This window comes from Sphaerodactylus townsendi, linkage group LG03, assembly GCF_021028975.2.
Source record: "Sphaerodactylus townsendi isolate TG3544 linkage group LG03, MPM_Stown_v2.3, whole genome shotgun sequence".
NCBI lineage: Eukaryota > Metazoa > Chordata > Lepidosauria > Squamata > Sphaerodactylidae > Sphaerodactylus > Sphaerodactylus townsendi.
The window spans coordinates 19859169-19882271 of NC_059427.1; the positions used below are offsets into that span (position 1 = coordinate 19859169).

The 23103-nt window shown below is 45.1% G+C and overlaps 1 protein-coding gene across 1 annotated transcript; it reads left to right on the top strand.

Annotated features, from left to right (window-relative positions):
- The first annotated feature begins 2800 nt into the window (after window positions 1-2800).
- On the top strand, window positions 2801-11185 carry LOC125429268 (C-type lectin domain family 2 member D-like). The gene is made up of 4 exons (XM_048490224.1): window positions 2801-2883; window positions 6555-6748; window positions 8284-8384; window positions 10592-11185. Exons 1-4 carry the CDS (start codon window positions 2808-2810, stop codon window positions 10737-10739), a joined length of 519 nt encoding a protein of 172 aa, XP_048346181.1. The 5' UTR covers window positions 2801-2807; the 3' UTR covers window positions 10740-11185.
- Window positions 11186-23103: the final 11918 nt, after the last annotated feature.

A 23103-nucleotide genomic window follows, 5' to 3' on the forward strand; every position in this document is an offset into this window, starting at 1 on the left:
CAATGCCCAATTTCCAACTGTATCACGATGCCGTGGCATTAAGCTGGATAAAAACATGGGCAAACTTACAAGACCAAGAAATATTAAAAATAGAGAGTTATGGCAATCCCAAGGGTTGGCACAACTACCTATGGCCCTTGCATCCACATAACAAAGGAGATAAAATCTTCAAAAATCATCAAATAAGGAACCCACTGTTAAAAATTTGGTTGAAGTACAGAAAGATATTTTACTTAAAAATACCAACATGGCTATCTAGAATGGAAGGACTGAAAATCATAGAGAGGAACGAGGTGACAAATTGGCTAACTTATAAAGATATAACAGTCTTAAATCAGGGGAGGAGGATAATAAAACCCAGAAACTTAATAAAGATAGGAGAAAACATATGCCATTGGTTCACATACGAACAGTTAAAAATAAGTTGGAAAGCAGATGATAAGAACTGGGGAATAGCAGAGACAAATAATGAATTAGATAAAATAATCTCAGGAGAAAACAGTAAAATAATAAGTAAAATATATGGAGTTTTGCTGGATCAGGCAGTGGAAACTGAAACAGTAAAAACAAGCATGGTGAAATGGGCCCAAAACCTGAACTCAAATATAACACTAGAGCAATGGGAAAGATATTTACGAAACATCTATAAATACACCCCGAATGTAGATCTCTGGGAACACAATCTGAAAATGTTTTATCGTTCTTATTTAACCCCGTTAACAATAACGAAATTTAATAACGCATACCCACCACACTGTTGGAAATGTCAACAAAATACGGGAACATTTTACCACATGTGGTGGACGTGTGCGAAAGTGAAAGGTTTTTGGAGTCAGATACACACAATAATACAGAAAATAATTGGAAAACAATTAAAAAAAGAACCAGACAATTATTTGCTGAATTTTATAAGAACGGATAATGGTTTTCTGAATTCACAGATGCATTTGCTTTTTCATTTGTTAGTCGCAGCACGAATAACGTTAGCCAAATACTGGAAGTCAGACCACCAACCCACCATAGAAGAATGGAAAGACAAAGTCAGTCAGCTATATTTAATGGACAAAGGAGCACACCAACTTAAATCCTTACCGGTGGAAAGATACAATACAATCTGGGAGCCGTGGGTAAAATATATTGCAGACGAGAACGAAGTAAAAATCTTTCCAGCCATATACTGAGGATGTACTGGTAATGAAACAATGACAATAACCCAGGTGGACAATGTAAAGATGAGAAAACGGTGATGAAATGAGAACAGAAACCCCCCCAACCTTGAAGGATAGTATAGAGATATACGTAAGAAATATAGATGGACAAGCAGTAGGAAACAAAAAGAAGGTTGAGATGGGAAAAGGGAAAAAAAGAAGGGAAATAAATTACTGGTTCTCCTTCTGTTTATTACATCTGAGTTTGAAGAAAGGTTAGCCAAATAAGGTCAATTTTTGACGATAATAGGAAGTCACTAGATCCGAATGGGAATTCAAACTGAGAGAGAAAATTATTTGAACTAGATACTTAAATTTTTTAGTAATATACTGATTAAATTAAGATATTTATGTATCAACAATGGAATTTTGTAATTGTAATGTTTTAACGATGCTGAAATTAATAAAATTTATTATTAAAAATTTAAAAAAAAGCTAATACACTACTAACGAGGAGCAAACAATAAAAACAATTTACATAGGCTCCAACAATTTAAATTACTAAGATAAGTGATAAAATCCCATTTAAAACAGCGGTAATGTAGTAAAAGTAGAAGGCGCCCAATAAACCTAATATCAAACCCTCCCCTCAGAACAGAAAAAGGTAGTAAGGTAGTAAGGGAGCATTACTTCCAGCCAACTGCAAGGAAAAGAAAAGTCTTTTGGGCTGCCGTCAGGCCGCGCATTCAACATTAGCTCGCCATGCTGTGAGGAGAATGGGCATTCTCTCTACTTTTCACTTATTTACAGGTCCTAATCCGCTGGCTCAGCAAATAAGAGGTTTGTTGGTTGATTTCAGCTATGGGGCCAAAACCTTATACCCCAGCCAAAGATCCCTCAGGCCGCTTCCGCACGGAGGACTCAAGTAGTCAACGCCGACCCGACGACGCTGGGACCGCTCACATGAACGGTCCCAGAAAGAGCCGGGACGACGGCGCCGCAGAGCGCTGTCGCCTGGCCGCCCCAGCATGTCCCCGGGCCTCCAGCACGTTGCCGAGGCCTGAGGACATGCCCCCCCGGCCCTGCGCACCTGCTCCAGCGTCGCAGGGCAGGGGGGCGTGTCCCCAGGCCTCAGCGACGCGCCGGAGGCCCGGGGACAAGGTAAGTGCAGGGAGGGAGTGGGGGGGGGAGGCGCCTTGAAGCTGCTGCCGTTCGCACGGCAGCGGCTTCAAGCCGGCGTGTCCAAAAAAGTGCGCTTCCCAGCGCACTCTGGAAACGCCGGCTTTGCTCCGGTCGGGCGGCGCGAGGGCTGCGCCCCCTGTGCGAACGGCGGCCTGGGGATGGCGTTTTTGCCGTCCCCAGGCCGCCGTTTATGGCCCGTGCGGAAGGGGCCTCAGTGTTGTGTTTAAAACTTTGATTTAAAGTTAGCTGAATTATTCTTGAAATGTTGAACAAGAACCACAAATGTTCAGATAATGCTAGCTACAGTATACTTTAAAGAGATATGTTGCATGTCCAGAAGAGTATATGTCAGAGGGTAAATATGCATATAGGTAATTTCTTATTCAACCCAATCTGGATTGTGCCAGTGAAGTACAAATGGCATATTGCATAATACAAGCATTACAAGTCTTTTTTCCCCCTTTAGCAAACAGCAATATGGGCAAACAGAAAGCTGTCATCTACAAAGTGGCTTTTGTGATTGTCATTGTCATCTTGAGTATCGTTATAATAGGTAAGTTATTCTGGCATTGACATTGTAGTGGTAGCAGGCTAGCCCAATCTCCTCAGAGCTTAGAAGTTAAGCAGGGTTGGCTGTGGGTAGTATTGGATTGGGAAACCACCAAGGAAGTCCTGGGTTGCTAAGCAGAGGCAGGGAATGGCAAACCACCTCTGTTTCTCTCTAGCCTTGAAAACCCTGTGAGATCACCATGAGTCAATTATGACGTCATGGCAGTTTCTACCATGACCATAATTACAGCCTGTGCCATTATGTGTCCCTAGCCAATGGAGCAAAACAGCGCGTCACACACTGAAGACGGAGGATCAATGTGTTCAATAAATTTGGGTGCTGTGTGGTTTCCGGGCTGTATGGCCATGTTCTAGCAGCATTCTCTCCTGACGTTTCGCCTGCATCTGTGGCTGGCATCTTCAGAGGATCTGATGTTGGGAAAGCAAGTGGAGTATATATATCTGTTGGAGTGTCCAGGGTGGGTGAAGAAAACATTGTCTGTGAGTAACAAAGAAGGCAACCAGGTCAATAGTTGAGGGCATCTGAATAGAAGTATGAGTAACAAAGAAGTCTATAGCATGGGAGTAACAATGGAGATAGCAAGGTCACTGGTGGGAGCATCTGAATAGAAGTATCCTGGCCTTTGTTTCCTTTGTCTATGGTCATCCTGTGTTTGTGTGGAGCTGGTTAGACACTGTCTTGACTCTAGTATTTTTCAACACTGGCAGCCAAGTTCTGTTCATTTTCATAGTTTCTTCCTTCCTGTTAAAATTGTCCATGTGCTTATGGATTTCAATGGCTTCTCTGTGTAGTCTGACGTAGTGGCTTTCAGAGTGGTCCAGAATTTCTGTTTTTTCAAATAATATTCTATGTCCAGGTTGGTTTATCATGTGTTCTGCTATTGCTGATTTTTTATTGCTATTGCCTTCGACAATACATTGTTCAATAAATGTTATTTATGTATATTTTATAATTGTCCAGTTACGAAAGAAAGAAAGAAAGAAAGAAAGAAAGAAAGAAAGAAAGAAAGAAAGAAAGAAAGAAAGAAAGAAAGAAAGAAAGAAAGAAAGAAAGGTCAGAATATTCTAAAGCTGCCCATGAAAGCAAATTTATGGTATGCTCGATGGCCGCAGCTCTGTTGAGAGACAAATAAGAAAATTATTACTGCTTACATTTCCCACTATAATAATTATTGTTTTTGTAAAACCAATTTTGTAAAATTGTTACTTTATATAAATGTTAAAAATGTTAAAAATGGTGTTGGATATTACCAGAATCTAATGTACAAATTATACTATGTTGTTTATTTATTTGTAGAAAGACCTGTGCATGGCAAATGAATGAATAATTTTTCCTGCAAGAATTGCTTCTCCTGAGGAAGACTACAGTGAAACCGTACTTATAAACGCGTGAGTCGTTTGGGAAGTACTTTCTATATAGAAAATAATTATCCTAAAGATATTGAAAAAATGAACTATTTTTGTTCAGTAGATATTGAAGATATGGATTATATATCTCAAAAATGAACTTTTATTGTTGAAAAAACTGGATGTACAATCATTGGATTCAGTAACTGGACAATTATAAAATATACATAAATAACATCTATTGAACACATTGATCCTCAGTCTTCAGTGTGTGACGCGCTGTTTTGTTCCTCTGTCATATACGTTACACACAATTTGGCTTGTTTTCATCCCTAGCCAATGGGTCAGCATGGCAGATTTGGACTTTTTGTATCTTGTAATCCAAAAGAGCTGTCTTTGGTGCCCCAGTGCTTGGGAACAGGGCTGCCAAGCCGGAGCATAATTGGTGCTTGTATCCAGAATTGTAGCATGAAACATGACAGCAGGAACACGCTGGGATGGCTTTCTGTGTAATGTTTTGCTCGTACTGAACGTTCGTCTGAAGATCCAGAGGCAGAAGCATTCTAAATAAGTGAAGTTCCTTGTATTGTTACTTTATTATGATGTATGGTGTTTTTATTGATAAGTTGCCTCAAGGTGACTGACCTGGATTCCTTAGGCTAGCCCAGGGGTCTGCAACCTGAGGCTCTCCAGATGTTCATGGACTACAAATCCCATCAGCCCCCCGCCATTTCGGCCAATTGGCCATGCTGGCAGGGGCTGATGGGAATTGTAGTCCATGAACATCTGGAGAGCCGCAGGTTGCAGACCCCTGGGCTAGCCTGATCTCATCAGATCTCAACAGTATCAGGCCTGGTTAGTACTTGGATGGGAGATCACCTAGGAAGCCCAGGCTTGCTAAGCAGCGGCAGGAGATGGCAAAACATTTCAGCCTGTCTCTTGCCTTAAAAATCCCATGGTTGCCAATGTATCACTTTCCACCACCACCTTGAAGGGAACTTCAGTTAAACATCAGGTATAAATATTTCCTAAATAATTTTTCTCACCTTTTTCTCACCTGCCCTCATCACAAGAGAGTAGGATAAATAGATTTAAGGAACTGCAGCTACATTCTCTTCTTTAGGCACTGGTTGTACAAAGAATGTCATTCATCGGTGGGGATGTTATTTTTCTCTTTGAATGTACTGACAGAAAGACAGGGGCGTAATGCCCATTGGGAAAGGTGGGCAGCTGCCCAGGGCACCACCTTGTGGGGGGCATCAAAATCTAGGGTTCGTTTTTGAGTATTTTTGTGGTTTTCCATTTTTGGCCTGCAGGGGGTGCAGTTTTTAGGCTAGCGGCACCAAAATTTCAGCGTATCATCAGGAGACTGTCCTTATGCTACCCCCTAAGTTTGGTGAGGTTTGGCTCAGGGAGTCCAAAGTTATGGACTCCCAAAGGGGGTACCCCATCCGCCATTTTTTCCAATGGGAGCTAATAGGAGATGGGGGCTACTGTTTTGAGGGTCCATAACTTTGGCCCCCCCTGAACCAAACTGCACCAAACCTGGGGGGCATCATTAGGGCAGTCTCCTGATGAGACCATGAAAGTTTTGAGACTGTGCCTTCAGAAATGTGCCCCCCCAGCCTGCAACCCCCATTGATAGCAATGCAGAAAACTCAATGCAGAACAAAGATTCTTGGATAAATTTCTGGGATGTTCTTGCAGGGGGTGCATTTTTGGACGTATCAGCACCAAAATTTCAGGGTATCATCTGGAGGCTGACCTGATGGGACCCCCCAAGTTTGGTGCAGTTTGGTTCAGGGGGTCCAAAGTTATGAACCCTCAAAATGGTAGCCCCCATCTCCTTAGCAAAGAATGGGGGATGGGGACCCCGTTTGACCCTAAACCAAACTGTAGCCCCCATCTTCTTGGCCAGCTCCCCATTGGAAACAATGTGGGGATGGGGGCACAGGAGGATTCGCAACTTTGAACTCCTTGAATTAAACCTCACCAAGCACAGGGGAGTAACATAAGAACAGTCTCCTAATGACCACTGAAGTGGAGGTGCTGATATGTCTAAAATGCACCCCCTGCAGGCACCAATGTCCTGGTGCAAAAAAATTTTTTGGTCATGATGGAGTGGCCACCCATGGGGGGGCATCCAACTCAGGTTTTGCCCAGGGCTACAGTTTGCCTCATTACGCCCCTGCAGAAAGACGAATCCTACTTGTGATTTAGACTGATCATCCCAGATTCTCTTTGCCTTTCTCAGAGGAAAAGGGTCAGGATTGCATGAGATCCCATTGAATTCTATTTCCTTCTCAGTTCTAGCAGTAAAAATACATCAACAGCAGAGCCACGAATCGGTTTCGCCTATACCAGATTGTTCGCCATGCCCTTCCGACTGGCCTCAATACGGAGGGATTTGCTACTATTTTTCTACTGGAGAAAGGAATTGGACGAGCGCACAGGACTTCTGCTCTTCACATAATGCCTCCCTGACTCGGATTGAAAACAAGGTGAAAATGTTGTGTGGTTGTGGCCCACCCACCCTGGGGGGGAAGGGAGGGAGGAGGGGGAAGGGCCTTGATATCTGCTGATGACCCACCCACCCTGTAAGGAGAAGGCACAGCACTTGATGTTGCCAACCACCGTTGGGCAAGGGGAGGGTGAGGAAAGGAGAAGGGAGCCCAGCATCTGGTTGTTGTCCACCCACCCACCTAACACCAGGGAGAGGCGCTTTGTTGCAGCAGTTAAAATGTCAGACTAGGATCTGGGACAGCTGGGTTCGAATCCCCACTCTGCCATAAAAGCTTGCTGAGTGACCTTGGGCCAGCCACCTGCTCTTAGCCTAACCGACCTCATAGAGTTGTTGTGAAGAGAAAACGGAGGAGAGGAAAATGCTGTGAGGCGTTTTAGGTCCCCCACGGAAGAGAAAGGCAGGATCTAAATGAAATAAACAAATAAATAAGTGTGCTGTTGGTGACCCTTGGCTGTTAGGTAGCATGGGAAAACTGGAGGAGATTCTAAACAAGTACAAAACAGTGAGTATATGAACAGCCCAATCCAGATTGTGGGGTGGGGGGGAGCTCACATGGAGGCTGTGTGGAGTTCCGGTGGATCTGCCCTCTCAGGGGCACTTACCATGGCAGATGGGTAAATATGATGGTGGGCGGCCACTGCAGCCCTCAAAGACCCCGGGGCACGGTGTGGAGTGCCACATCAGCACTCCTGCACCATTGGCGTAGCAAGGGTGTTCCGGAGGCTTGGCCGGCATGGAGCCCATGTTTGTCAGCTTCCATCTGGATTTTTGGCCGTTTACACTGCAGGCTGGTGCTCCAATGTATGCCACCCTTTTGAGTAACATAATATACTCCTATGGAAGGCTTTTCGGCAGCAGGGAGATTTCTTTCCTCCTCCTGCCTCCCTGGGCCACCAAAAACTCCTCTGCAGCAGCATCGTCCCTGCCTGCCCAAGACTCTGGATTGGGCTGCAAGTCTTAGTTCGAAGAAGAGGAAGAAGAGTTTGGATTTATATCCCCCCTTTCTCTCCTGCAGGGGACTCAAAGGGGCTTACAATCTCCTTGCCCTTCCCCCCTCACAACAAACATCTTGTGAGAGGGGTGAGGTTGAGAGAGCTCCGAGAAGCTGTGACTAGCCCAAGGTCACCCAGCTGGCGTGTGTGGGAGTGCACAGGCTAATCTGAATTCCCCAGATCAGCCTCCACAGCTCAGGAGGCAGAGCTGGGAATCAAACCCGGTTCCTCCAGATTAGATACACGAGCTCTTAACCTCCTACGCCACTGCTGCTCCTTAGCACATCATGTGGCAAAAAGTATCGATATTATTTCTGAAGTACGTTTCCTTTATTGCTGACTTTATTACCAGCCTAGATATACGCTGTGTGGTTGCAGAGATCACAGGTAATAGGGAATATAAGAATGTATTCCAATGTCTGTTCGCTTTTTAAATTAAAAACAGGTTCAGTGGTTCTGTTGTTGGCTAGCAAATATTGTGGGTCAAGGTTATAACAGCCCTCTGTTCTTTTCTTTAAAGTATTTTGTGATGCGCTACAGGGGCAAACTGCTCTATTGGATTGGCCTCACAAGAAAAGACTCAGGACAGCCCTGGAAATGGTTGAACGGAGACCCTGCAACGTGAGGCTTGCTTTTTCCCTTTCATTCTTTGGCATTGACACTTCACAATGAAACGTATCCCAGGGATAGCTGTACAGTTTAATTTCCATGGGTAGCCATATTGGTTGATCTGAGGTGAAAGCTAAATTTGAGCTCAGTAGCCCCTTAGAATCAACAAGAATGTTGGGATAGAAGCTTTCAGGAGTCAAAGTTCCCTTTGTCAGATTCCTGATGAAGGAAGCTTTGACTCTTAAAAGCTTACACCTTAAAGTTCTTGTTGGTCTCTGAGGGGCTGCTGGACTTCAAGCTGGCTATACTGTTAACTGTCTGTGGTAATGATGGCCAGCAAATGTATTTGCCGTGAATCAGGCTTCCAAATTACCCTTGTTTTCCTCTATACACTTGGTAATAGCTTCCACCAGTTTACCCAGAACAGACATTAAACATCTTGGATGCTGCTAAATCCTATTTAATACTCCCAAGTTTAGGAAATAGCTATCACTAGGATGGTTTAGGATTACCCTTTTTAATATAGCTTTCTCTGTGTAATACAGACCTAAATAATTGTGCTGAGGAGTTGCGAGTTCCCACTTTGACGGGTCTTGACAGAATATTATTTATTATAATGTTTATGCCCTGCTTCTGCTCTTGGTTCAAGGTGGCTTACCATGATAGTTAAAACATCGCCAGCTGAAACCAAAGAGAAAATAACATGCCCCAAATCTCCCTTCCATCTTTTACAAGATGCCTGCTGTTTAGATCCCCTCAGAAGGCCTGGGAAACAGGCTGGCCTTGCAACACTTTGTGAAGATCTCCAAGGAGGGCCACCGTCTCACCTCTTCAGGAAGCCCATTCCTCAGATCCAGAGCCACAATAGCAAAGGCCCAGGATCTGATCAAGTCGGACAGGCCACTCTTGTGGTGGGGTAGCCAACCAACAGCTGCCTGGTGATGGTAGTTATCATACAGTGACATATGGAAGGATGCCCCGTCAGCACGGTGTGTTTTGACACAGACATACAAGTAGTGGAGGAGGAGGAGGAGGAGTTTGGATTTATATCCCCCCTTTCTCTCCTGTAGGAGACTCAAAGGGGCTTACAATCTCCTTGCCCTTCCCCCCTCACAACAAACACCCTGTGAGGTGGGTGGGGCTGAGAGAGCTCCGAGAAGCTGTGACTAGCCCAAGGTCACCCAGCTGGCGTGTGTGGGAATGCACAGGCTAATTTGAATTCCCCAGATAAGCCTCCACAGCTCAGGCGGCAGAGCTGGGAATCAAACCCGGTTCCTCCAGTCGTGCTCTTAACCTCCTACGCCACTGCTAGTGGTGGCATTCAGCAGGTTCGCGCCACTTTGGCAGCACCGGTTGTTGAAATGGTGCTCGCAAACAACCAGTTGCTGAATTGTTTGAATCCCACCACCAGCACCAGTTGTTAGATCGTTTGAATCCCACCACTTCTGCAAGTGCCAGCATGTAGAAATTCTGATTTATTTGAGACATGTATACACCACCCCTTTTCACTTTGGGGCAGCTGATAACCCTAATCAAACCCAGATTACAAATTCAGTAAACAAAATTGTATCATTAAAATCAGAAAAAGGTCGTGGGTTGGATCCAGCAATCTGTCAGGAGAAGGTGCCTGCTGGTGCGGCTCTTCCCTGCTTTCTCGTCCCTTCTAATGCTGGGAAAGTTGGGTTTTTTTCCAGTCACGGGGCTCACACACAGTAATTGCCATATGGGCAGGTAAGCTGTGGTGGGCAGGCAGAAGGGGACAAAATCATCCTGGCTGCACAGTGGATGAAAGAGAGAGGAGTGGGCCATTTCTTCTCCTTCCTATTGGCAGCCTGCAGGCCGAGATAGTTATTACTCTGTGGTGGTCTTGTGACCTTTGGGAATAAGCTTTTTGGATGTTAGAGGTAACTGCTAGGAGGGAGGGTAAAATAGAGAAGATCCTTGATCCTGAGTGAGTGGATTGCTGGATTGCCCTTTCTGTTGTGGAGTGGATTGCCCTATCTGTTGAAACTGGCTACTTGTAGCGAAAAGGAATACTGGGTAAGTAGGGCATGGGGAAGATCTAGTCCAGACTTCAACTCACCCAAAGATGCATGGGTAGTTCATCTGGATGATCTTCTCCCCTTGTAAACCATTGAAGCATATTCTTCAAGGATGTCAAGGTATTTGTTTCCTGCTGTCAGGCAACTAATTAACCCTTTCTTGGCTTCATGTTGCAGGCTGGAAGTCCTTGGAGAAGGAGGAAACTGTGCATATTTAAGTGATGAACAGGAAGTCAAAGCCAGTGTCTCAAGATGTTCCACAGAACATCATTGGATCTGTAGCAGACCCGTAGTCATGATGCCATCTCTAGGGGGTTGGGTGTAGCCTCTGAGAAGAAGCTCTGTGTGTTTACCTTTTGCTTCTGCAGCTGCTATCTTTTTGCTGGCCTTGCAGAAGATTTCCCAGCCTGGATTTTTCAGCCTGTAGCTTAACTGAAACTTTGGTTCACATGGGAGATGGGGCTATCCACATCATATTATCAAGAGTTTGGGCGCCCCATGGAAGAGAAAGTTTGGGCGCCCTTTCACCCTTTAGTAACTGTGCAGCTGTGGAAAGGTCTATATGGGAACCACAAAACGCATCATTCAGATTCATATTAAGGAGCACGAAAGATACTGTTGGCTTAACCATCCTGAAAAATCTGCAGTCAAAACTGGTCCAAGATGCTTCGAGGTTATTTAAAAACACAGTCTTAAAAGCTCAGCTGCAATGTGTTCCACAGGTTAACAAGGGAGGTTGAGGAAATTATTAGGAAAAAAAAAGATGTCTTTTAGAAAATGGAAGTCCAACTTAACTGAAGAAGAATACCAGAGAGAACACCAATGGTGCCAAAAGAGAAGCAAGTTAGCTGTAAGGGAGGCAAAAAAGGATTATGAGGAACGCATGGCTGCGAACATCAAGACCAGCAACAAACAGTTCTTCAGGTACATCAAAAGCAGGAAGCCAGCTAGGGAAGCGGTAGGCCCATTAGATAACGAAGGAACAAAAGGTCTGCTAAAAGATGACAGGTAGATTGCAGACAAGCAATCTTCCCCCAAGAGGAGGTGAGGAAAATTCCTGCACCTGAACCAAGCTTTTTAGGAGGTGAATCTGAGGAACTAGCAAAGATAGTGGTAGACAAGGAAGAAGTTCTGGCAGACATTGATAAACTAAATGCTACCAAATCCCCTGGCCCATTGAAATTCACAAACACCGAGACAACTTCAACAAGAAGGAAGAGACTCTGAGAATTAGCAAAACTTGGCTACCAGTACTTAAAAACACCAGAAGCAAAGGCTAAGGGCATTCTTAGTTCATGGACAATGGAATTTACTGTAACATCCTCAGCCAGAACAACCTCTCAGGAATGAAAATATGAGAGAGGAAAAAGATGTCATCCACTCTGGATCCCCATTGGGGAGAAAGATGCACACAAATCAAACATGTTGAATGTTTTGTTGTTTTAATATTGATGTGGGCCCCTTTAGGAACACTCAAACAATGACTAAGAATGTCATAATCAGCCCCTAGTTGATCTTGCCATGTCTCCTGTTTGGGATGTGGGAACCTTTCTCTTCTCACTCCCCCTCCCTGCTGTACTTATTTTTTTTCCACTATGCTTCTCAGGCACTGCCTTATCAGCTCATTAGACATCTGCTGTTGTAGCTCTGTCAGTAGTGTGGAATGTAGGTTGTTCTGATCCCAGAGGGAGGTTTCTTCATCTCTGGACCATTGAACTGGAAGGGTGGCATTCCCCATGAGAACTGATAGTCGGGTGGGATAATGTGACATAAGTGATGACCTGGGGTATAATGGCCATATTGCTGGTTATGCTTTGTCTTGGCCATAGACATCTAAATGCCTATTTCTGATGCTGTTTCATAATAAAGAAATTAACTGAGCACAGAGTCTTGTTATTGAACAGTCCAAGGGCATGACAAAGGCTCAGAAGAGGCCGGTGGTTTCACAGTAGCTGTCTAAAGCAGAGAAAGTTCTTGACATCTGTTATCTGTGATCCTGTGATGGGAGATGTCAAGGTTTCAACTTGGGACGTTGCCTGCAAACTCTGGCTAAGAATTGTGCCCAAGGGAATGGTCACGAGACAGAGTTGCCAACCTCCAGGTGATAGCTGGAAATCTTCTGCTGTTAAAACTGATCTCCAGGCGACAGAGATCCGTTTACCTGAAGCAAAGGGGCCACTTCAGAAGGTGAACTGACATTATGCCCCACTGCAGCCCCTCCCCCTCCCCCAAGACCACCTTCTTCTGGCCCCACCCTCAAAATCGCCGAGTATTCTCCAACTCAGAGCTGGCAACCCTACTATGAGGAGGTGGGAGAGGATTTTAAAAAAGGGGAGACTTTTTAAGAGAAAAGGAATGAACAGAGAGAAAGACTATACCTAAGGTTGCCAATTACCAGGTGGCACCTGGAGATCTCCCCATGATTGCAAATGACCACCAGACCATCAAGACCAGTTCTTCTGGAGAAAATGGCTGCTTTGGAAAGTGGACTGTGTGGCATTATAGGGTGATGAGATCCCTTCCTAGGGTCCACCCCAGGTATTTCTCAACCCCCAGCTGGCAACTCTACCTATAACTGTCCTCAGTTTATTGAGCTGGATAATGTTGTCTGTCTCAGTATCCACAGGCTAAGAGCAAGAGATTTTGGCAGTTTCCAAAGGTCCCAAGGGAAAAAAATCAAGAAGGTACGGAAGTGGCTGGACATGACAGTATGGCCATGAAATGTCTCAAAGTCCCAGAGAGAGAGAATCGGCAGCCTCTGTCCAAGTGGAGAAGCTGAGACTGCAGTGTGAGCTGACAGACCAATTATAATTATAGGAGCCAGCACAACATAATCTCAGATACATGACTGTAAGGCCCAGGAATTCAGGGGGAACCTTCGTGCCTAGGATGAGTTCATCTCTGCATCTGGATGCAGGTCACAAAAAAAGAGGCTGGGCTAAATGGGCCCTCTGTTGGATCGGGCAGGGCTGTTCTCTTCGACTTCAGCTGGGGCCATTCCCCTCCCCCGCCCCAGTTGCTGTGAGGAACCATCTCAAGGGGATGAACAGTCTGCATCAAATCCTGTCAGTCGTCTCTTGAGTCTTGTATCAAGGAACACAAAACAGGGCAGATGCTTCATACCCTTTAGCACTCCAGATGTTATGGACTACAATTCCCAACCTTTGGCACTCCAGATGTTATGGACTACAATTCCCAATTGGCCATGCTGGCAGGGGCTGATGGGAATTGTAGTCCATAACATCTGGAGTGTCAAAGGTTCGCCACCACTGCACTAGAAACTCTCTCCTCCCTTAAAGAAAATACTCAAAATGTGTCAGAGGAATATAGCAAAAATCAGTAGAAAACCATGAATTTATTGTATATAGTTGCTTTATTAGACATATATAATACTGCAGTATCATTAGTAGATATTGTTTTAATGAAAAACAAAAATGTGGAAGTCCACAAGTGACAGAGTGCTTTTGCTGGGTAAATCTGGAACTGGGATACGGATGCCCATGTTCATCCTTTGGGGCAGGTGAGATTTTCCCACAATCCACTATGAAATGCCATTCAGTGTCAATAATGTCCATGACTCCCAGTTTCTGACATTCTCGATTGGCAAGACAAACAGCTACGATGGGTGTCACGGCCACTCTGTGCTGCATTCTGTGAAGAAAAAGGGAATCCAGAGGGGAACAAAGGAAGGAAGAGAAGGAAGGAAGGACCACAGCAGCACTGTTGTCCTCTTGATGATATTCATGGCCCGGCTTCTCCAAAAGACCAGCTTCACACATCCCTGCAAGGTGGCAACAGTGTAAGCAGACTGGCTTCTACAATCACTTCCACCCATTCATCCCCCATTCACCCATTCATCCCCCATTCACCCATTCATCATCCATTCACGCCAGTAATCTACGCTGGAAGCAAAGCTTCGCAGCAGTGGAAAACCCCCATCTATCCCCCATTCACCCATTTTTTTATTTTTTTATTTATCCATTTATTTATTTATTTTATTAGTTAAACTTATAAACATTCATTCATCCATTCATCCATCCATTCATCCAGGCTTCAGGTCATGAGTCACCAGCTGCCTACATTACAAGTCTCCGCACCCGCAGGAGAACTTGCCTTCCTGATCTCCTCCCATGCACAGGATCACCCTCCTCTTCTGTGCTTCCACTCGCCTCCTCCCCTGTCCGCTTTGAGCCGCACGCTTGTTGCCTGGTGGAGAAACAGAGGGAGATTCAGGACCTACGAGCCTGTTTGAGAACTCAGGGGCAGTTTGACTTCAGCCTATTGGGTTCTCCTTCCCAGGACCCTTGGCTGCTCTCTGGAAGGAAGAGCACACAACGAGCCCTGTAGGCAACACACCAAAATACATTAATTATTCATTAATCAGTTACTACTGATCTTCACACTTCCTCCACAATGTCCTTAGGTCTCCTGTCCAGGATTTTATCTTCAGTCCTCACAGCACAGTTTAAGTCTTACAGCTCAGTGGGGATGGAAGCCCACCTACACCACGTCCTGTTCTGACCCCCTGGGTACCACTCCACACTGACCCTTCCAAGCTGGAGAGACCATACCCCAGGACCATTTGTGGATCCCTCCTCTTCCCACCTCCTCCTGTTGCTGGACTGAGTGCCCCTGAGCTTGCCATCCTCTGAAGTTAGCAGTGCTCCCATGGTAACAAGGCCTCCTTTGTCAAGCTGGGACTGTGATGTCACAAGAGCCCAGAGGTCACTGCTGCTAAAGGTCATGGAAATCAGCCCCTCCCCATCATCCAGCTGGTCTCCCCACAGCAAAAAAGGTATGGGTACCAGACCATGGCCACAAAGCCCAGGAAACCCACAACAGCCTGAACGACAGAATTCTTTTAAACTGAAGATGCTGGAGGTGGAACCCGGGCCCTTCTGCATGCAAAGCGAATGCTCTACCTGTGAGCACCTGGGGATGGCCTCAATTGGCTTTCCAACTAATAGGCACTCAACCATCAACTTCAGTATTAGGAGGAGGAGTGGCTTGGATATTAGTGTTTCCGCTCTTCTTTCCTGGGACATGTCACCAGGTTCTGTGAGAGTGGGTTACACCCTCGACTTGTTTGCTACAAATACGGCAAAATGCTTCTTGTTTCATATCATGGGATCCATTTCCCCCTCTGACACACATAATGCTCATACTGGAATAAATGTTGTTGGTCTCCAAGGTGCCACTGGGTTTCTGTTTTCTTTTGCTGCAACAGATTGACAAGAAATCATGCACAAATTTAAATATACTAAATGCAAGATCCATTTTTATCACTAGGGGGCAGGATGCAAACATTTCCAGTCTACGCAATCTTGCCCACAGAGATCTTGCAATCTCCCACTCTCCCGGTATATTTTCCATTCTCCTGGTACCAAGGACATAGGTAAGGGTTTTTTTTCCCTCAGGTTCAACCCCCCGCCATGTCTGAAGCTCCGCCCCCCATTTGTGGGTTTTTGTATTTTATTTTTGGGGGGTTTTGGCCTGCAGGGGGCACATTTTTTAGCTTAGCGGCACCAAAATTTCAGGGTATCATCAGATGACACTCTTGATGACACCAGCCACGTTTGGTGAAGTTTGGTTCAGGGGGTCCAATGTTATAGTCCCACAAGGGGGGTGCCCCATCCCCCATTGTTTCCAATGGGAGCTAATAGTAGATGGGGCTACCCTTTTGAGGGTCCATATCTTTGGACCCCTTGAATCAAACTTCACTAAACTTAGGTGGTATCATAAGGAGAGTCACCGAAAGATACCCTGAAAGTTTGGTGCTGCTGTCTTAACAATTTCACCCCTGACAGCAGGCACCCCCCAAATTTCCCCAGATTCTCCTTTTAAATCCACCCCCTTTGGCATAGATTTAAAGGGAGAATCTGAAGTCCCCAGATTAAACATTGGAAGTGATGCAGTTTCAGGATGGAAGATAATCCACCCAATGGTGGGATTCAAATAATTTAACAACCGGTTCTGATGGTGGGAATTCAAATAATTTAACAACTGATTGTTTACAAGCACCATTTTAATAATTGGTTCTGCCGAAGTGGTGCGAACCTGCTGAATTCCACCACTGAATCCACCCCAAAACAGCATCACTTTCAATGTTGTTTTAACTGGGGACCCCAGATTCTCCCTTTAAGGTGGATTTAAAAGGAGAATCTGGGCTCCCTAAACACCATTGAAAGTGGTGCTATTTGGGGGTGGATTCCAGCATCACAGCAGCCGCCCATGGGGCGGGGGGGGGGGGGAGGATGTTAGATTTCGTTTAGAGTCATGGATGTGCCCAGTAGTGTGTGTGAATGCAGTTTGTAGAAACTTCTCCAGAGACATAAATGTAAAAGGTAAAACTTACATTTATTCAAGCATCTTCAGTTCACAACTTTGTTCCAAGAAAAGGTAGATAGAAAGAACCCTAGACTAAAGAGATTACTTTCCCTACAACAAGTGGGCACAACTAACGCGCCATCACGTGTGTGGAAGTGAGTGGATGCTGCAGTGGCAAAGGCCCCACTGAGCAGGCTGCCATTGACCATGCGCTCGGGTCAAAGGCTAGAGCAGAAGTGAAGCTAGCATGGGGAAGAAAGGAAGTTAGTGGGCGGTCTCCTGGCCCAGACAAGGAGGGCAAACAAGAGAGGCAACATCACAGTTAGAGTGATATACAGCACCCCCCAGTGTCCAGGCATGCAGAAGTCGCTTATTCCAACAGAGGAAACCTCAGATTTTGCCCCAGTCTCCATTTTCCCTAGCTACCCCTGGGCCTGGAGGGGAGGGAGAAGGAACTCTTGGTTACCAGCTGGAAGCCCAGCTGGTGGGGGGGGTGGGGGGCAGGGCAGGGCAGGGGAGTCTGCTGTCCCTGGCCTGGGAGACCTGCTTTTATAAGCACTGAGGCCAGGGGTGGGGCTTGGGGAGGTGTGGCCACGCCCCTGGGGTTGGGTGGGGGCGTGGCCTCACCCCCAAACCCCCTCCATAAAAATCTATATCTACATCACTGCCTGGTACATTTATAGTAGCCATGTTATAATGAAAGTGACAGATCCATGGTGTCAGGTCCATGGCTACATGGCTACATTTCTCCACTGGCTCCATGGACTTGTTTGCCCCCACCAAGCTGAGCTCCTTCAGACATGGCTCAGCATCTCCACTGGCAGGCAGCACCTCTCTCATCTCCAAGTCCTCCTCAAATTCTGTCTTCTTCTCCAGCACCAGCTTCTTCATCAGTTCCTAAGCCACGATGGAGCCTTCAGCTTGGTTCTTTCGACAGCCAAGCTTGGCTGGCCAACTTCCACAGCAAGGACATAGCAGAAGCTGCTCTCGTGGTCCATCAGATACTTCGGTGACACTAGGGTGTGGCAGGCCTTGGAAATCATGGCTACCAACTGGACCAAGCTGGAAGCATTAAAGACATGTCTGTAGATAATAACTTTGGATGAGTAGCTGGAGATTTTCTGGGTGTCATCAGCAATATCAACAAAACTTTCAAGCTCAGATCAGGCAAGATTTGATTAAGCTGGAGGTCATTTGGAAAAACCTCACCATCTTCCCACTGCTTTTTAACCTTCTGTATGGCTTCCAGTCCCTTGATGAGCACTTTCCTGCTGTATTCAAATCCACTTCAAAATCTGGGAACCTCTCTGATAACTTTAGATAAGGTTACCAGCTCCTGATTGAGAAGTACCTGGAGATTCTGGGAGTGGAATCCACACTTCCCCCTCCATTACTCGTTTGCCTCCTTGCTATCATATGGACAAATTCAATGGAAAAAGTACCCAAGAAGTAGTGAGTGTGCTGCCTGCTCTATTCCCACAGCATCCTCCCCTGAGGAGGTGGATTCCATGACTTCTTTATACTGTTGGAGGGCTCTTCCCTGTAGGGATGAGCCCCGTGAACCCAGCAGAGCCTCAGAAAGAGCGCAGGAATGCCTGTGCCATCTATGCCCTTCTGGGTGCACACGCTCACCTATCCCCCAGGCCCCCGTGAGTCACAGGTCATGAACTACCTGACTCACGGTCACCAGATGTCCCAGACAAAGGGGCGCCTGCCCCCAGGTATGGATTAGACCCAGACAGGAACGTTTCCTCCCGCACGTAGGCAACCCCGTGAATCACATACTGTACAGTATTCTCCCGCTCTCCCGCCTCCCGATACGCCCCCATTGAAACCCTAATAAAAGGTGCCAGGGACCAGACCACGATAGAGTTGCCAGATCCACGGATCACGCTTCCTGCCACTGGCTCTCTCCACCGGATGATATCGCTGCGTCTCGCCTCTTCCTTGCGACCCTCGCGGGCCGACTTCACTTCCCCCTGTTCCTTCATCTGGGGATGGTTCTATTCTGCCATTTCTGCTATGAAAAATAAATACCCAACATTATCACAGGGGTGAGCAAGAAGCCACTCCCAGCCTATCTGATCCATAGAGCCTTCCAAGGCCTGCACGATCCCTGGCAAGAATCTGTGAAGACTGAAAGGCAGTAGTTGAGCAAGTGTGGATTCCAGCCCATAATTCTACAAATATTATGCTTCAACAGTAGTTGGAAGAATTATCATCATGTTGCACAGGGGTTTTGTGTGTGCTCTTTTCAAGAGTTTTGACAGGCCCGATGTTTTCAGTTATTTATAAAAATAAAGACTGTTCTGCCTGAGATTTTGTAGGGTTAGTTACAACATGTGTTGACAAGCCAGGATGAGATGGTTCCATGACATATTCATACCCTGGTGCAGTTTTTATACGTGCCTTATTTACACACTTATACTTCTCTTTTCTCTTCAGTGGGGTGTACAGCATCATTCTCCTCATGGTGTAGGAGAGTCAGCATGCCTTCAGTTAAGAATAGGCTCTTGGATCTTGATTTTCATAATTTGACTCGTGCTGCCAAGACAACCTGTTCTCCGACTACATTATTAATCCCATGCGAGCGTGAAATTATGGCAGCATATCTTCGTCTGCTGATTAATCCCACCCAGAGGAGAGCCTTGGCTACTGCAAGATGTAATGTGCTGCCACCAGCTCTGCTGGAGGGAAGATTTAAGAATATGGAACGTTCTAAAAGAGTTTGTTCATGTGATATGACTACGGTTGAAACACTTGACCATTCTTTGTTTCTATGCCCTAAATACAATAAGATACGCATGAAATACATGAATTCCATTTTCTTGCAATGTTCTCAGTGGCATGAGTGTTATAAGATACCCAATCTCCTGAACAGCTCTGATGTGCTCTTTTGTGAAACTGTTGCAAATTTTATACTGGAAATTAGTAATTTTAACTGTATTTCTCAGCCTTGTTTTGTTTTAAAATTTTGTCCTGTTTTATATGCCAATAAAGGCTTGTGTGTGTTGTTGAAAGTCAGCATGCTGTAGCAGTTGAGCATGGTGGACTCTAATCTGGAGGTTTTATTCCCCACTCCTCTGAATGTGGCGTAAGATTTGGTATGCATGCATAAACACACACATTCAGAGACAAACAAGTAACAATTGAGTAGGAGAATGTTCATATAAGATAGGGCAAATATATGGACCACTGTGTATTTTTTCCCATTTTACAAACTTACTTGTCTTAGACAAAGCAAATTAAACCAGTAATAAAATATCATAAGTGATGTTGGGCTTGCCACAAAAGAAGGTGATACGGTGTCATGGTTCTAATTAAGATGAGGGACCCCTGAACTTAAACAACAAAAACAAAAACAAAGTTCTTAGGTGCCTCATCTAGGAAACATTCCTAGAGTGTAGTGTCGAAGGCTTTCACGGCCGGAATCACTGGGTGCTGTGATATTTCCGGGCTGTATGGTCAGAGCCTTTTAGCATATTTTTTTTCCTGACGTGTCGTTGCATCTGTGGCTGGCATCTTCAGAGGATCTGAAGATGCCAGCCACAGATGCAGGCGAAACGTCAGGAGAAAATGCTGCTAGAACACGGCCATACAGCCTGGAAACCACACAGCACCCCATTCCTAGAGTGTCTAAAAACATAACACAATAAAACAACTAAAGCCATCATAATAAAGTTTCCAGCAATGAAAAACAGAAAAGTAGTAACAAGGAACATAACATTCCACACATTGAATAGCTAAAAAACACAGAAGCAAAATTAAAATCAGTGACCACTAAAATGTACGTATCTGATGAAGGTTTTAGAGAAACCAAAAATAAACACATTTCTGTCCAAACAAAGAAAACAGCATTGTTGTTGTTTTTTTTAAAAAAAACAAAATCAAAACCATAGTTCTGGAAACTGAGACCCCTTCCGCACATGCAGAATAATGTATTTTCAATTCATTTTCAATGCACTTGGCAGCTGGATTTTACTGTGCAGAATAGCAAAATCCACTTGCAAACTTGTGAAACTGCTTTCCCAGAGAATGTGTGAATAGAATTATTTTGGAGCTTAGGCGCCCAAGGTCCCGATAGGGATAGATACAGCCACCTGGCTCACCTCACCCCATAGGGCAACAGGCACATCCTGTTTCTCTGGGGCGTAACTCATCAGGGTCACCAGCCTAGTTATCTACAATCCGTGTTAAGCCATAAAGATCAAGAGAGAGAGAGAGAGAGGAAAAGACCCTTACATATAGCAGGCAGGTTACATATATCTTACAACAATTACATTGAAGTGAAAGTACCCCTCTGTCACCCAGATACTATCTCCAGCAATATAAACTTTTGCAAAAGCAATAAGCTAGGAATGCCCTTCAGTCATCAGGCATAGTTCCTGACAGCGTTCTTTGCTTCTGCCTCTTGAAACTGGTGCTGCAGCCAAATAAACTTATACTTAATTTACTATACCTCTCACCTCTTAAGTCCACTATCGGGCAGGGACTTTGGAGTTCAATAACTGATATAAACCTTAGCCGTATAATCCCTGCCCCCAACTTTCCTGCCTGGCAATTCTACTGAGTCTCCGGCTTTATATTGATGGTTGGCAATGAACTTTTCCCATGCATGCCCAGATGTACTTTCGGAAAGGAAACGTCAGGCTTGAATCATTATGTTGATAGGAATCAGCTGTATTTGACAGAAATGACAACACGGGGAGTGTCTGTGTGTACTCAGTATGACTGCCGTAAATTCCAAGAGAACACACCCAGTCCTCTCAACATGAGAAGAAAAAAAAAAGTGATCACTAAAAGAATAAGTGACAATCAGCTGCAAAGCAGTTGGCTAGCATAGAGTGATTCGAGTAAGCATTGAAGAATTATCAGTATTATACACTGTTAATGTGTTGAATGGGAACTGTGACTTACTTTCTTTGGCTCATTCCGCACATGCAGAATAATGCACTTTCAAACTGCTTTCAATGCTCTTTGAAGCTGTGCGGAATAGCAAAATCCACTTGCAAACAGTTGTGAAAGTGGTTTGAAAATGCATTATTTTGCCAGTGCGGAAGGGGCCTTTGTTTCCCCAAGTATGGGATACCCAAGGATATTTTTGACAGTTTAGTGGCCTCTTTTACAGCATGTCAGCTATGTCAGTTGGGGGGCATTTGCCAGCTAGATCTCTCTGTGCCACCCCCAAAACAACATGCTGGTGGCAAGATGGAATCAGATCTGGGAATGGGTGCTCTAGAAAGCCTGGAACTCGAGCATTGGGTTTTCTTTGACCGATATTGCATGAACCACTGCTCTTCCTCTCAGCTAGCCAAGAGCAGAGGTGGGATCCAGCAGGTTCTCACCAGTTCTCGAGAGCGGATTACTAATTATTTGTGTGTGCCGAGAGGAGGTTACTAATTGGGTCTGCTTTTCCGTTAGAAATTCCATTAGGTCCAAAAATCATAAAGTCCTGTTGTTTCCTATGTGGCTGGTTAGCGAAGGTAGAAAACGGGATAATTCTCCCTGTTGGGCTGTTTTAAAAACATGTTTCAGAAATATGGTAAAGTTCCTTGTTTAAGGAAAGTATCCTTCTTTTGATTTCTAGAAACAAAATTAAGTATTTGAAAGTATTAAGTGTTTGACAGGCAGTCAATTAGAGGAGAAGTAGTTGTTTCTGTTGGCCAGGGGTCTTCAAACTCTGGCCCTCCAGATGTTCATAGACTACAATTCCCATGAGCCTTACCACTTGGCCATGCTGGCAGGGGCTGATGGGAGTTGTAGTCCATGAACATCTGGAGGGCCATAGTTTGAAGACCCCTGCTGTTGGCGGTAGACGATAGGACTTGCTATAATCAGTTTAAATTATGGACGGAAAGATACCAGCTGGAAATTAGGAACGTTTTTTTACAGTAAGAGTTTTTTACAGTAACAGAGAAATTATTAATGCCCCACCCCCGGAATGCCCGGCCACGCCCCCGTCGTGCCCCGCCCAGCCCCAATGGCACTACGCCACTGTTTGAATCCCACCACCATGGGAACCTGTAACTAAAATTTTTGGATCCCACCACTGGCCAAGACCCGTAAGGAACTCCAAACAGCACAAGATTTATCTTTGCCACTATTCCAAACACTTTCTACTTTCCCAAACACACTTGTATAGCATCCTTCAATAATGTGTCCAAAGAATATACCAACACAGAAACTGTAATATATTATAGCCAGCATTAGAACAAAAATATATATCTCTATCCAGTGCACCCTTCATCTATACCTAGGAGTACATTTTGTCCTCACAAAAACTCTGTGATGCAGGTGAGGCCACAAGAGAGTGACAGGCAGCTCACAAGGCAGCCCAGCAGACACATTCTTAAAAATACTGC

Coding starts and splice junctions, on each gene's coding strand:
- LOC125429268 (XM_048490224.1), top strand. CDS start 2,808: ATGGGCAAACAGAAAGCTGTCATCTACAAAGTGGCTTTTGTGATTGTC. Junction 6,749..8,283: donor TGACTCGGATTGAAAACAAG/GTGAAAATGTTG, acceptor TTTTCTTTAAAG/TATTTTGTGATGCGCTACAG. Junction 8,385..10,591: donor TTGAACGGAGACCCTGCAAC/GTGAGGCTTGCT, acceptor TTCATGTTGCAG/GCTGGAAGTCCTTGGAGAAG.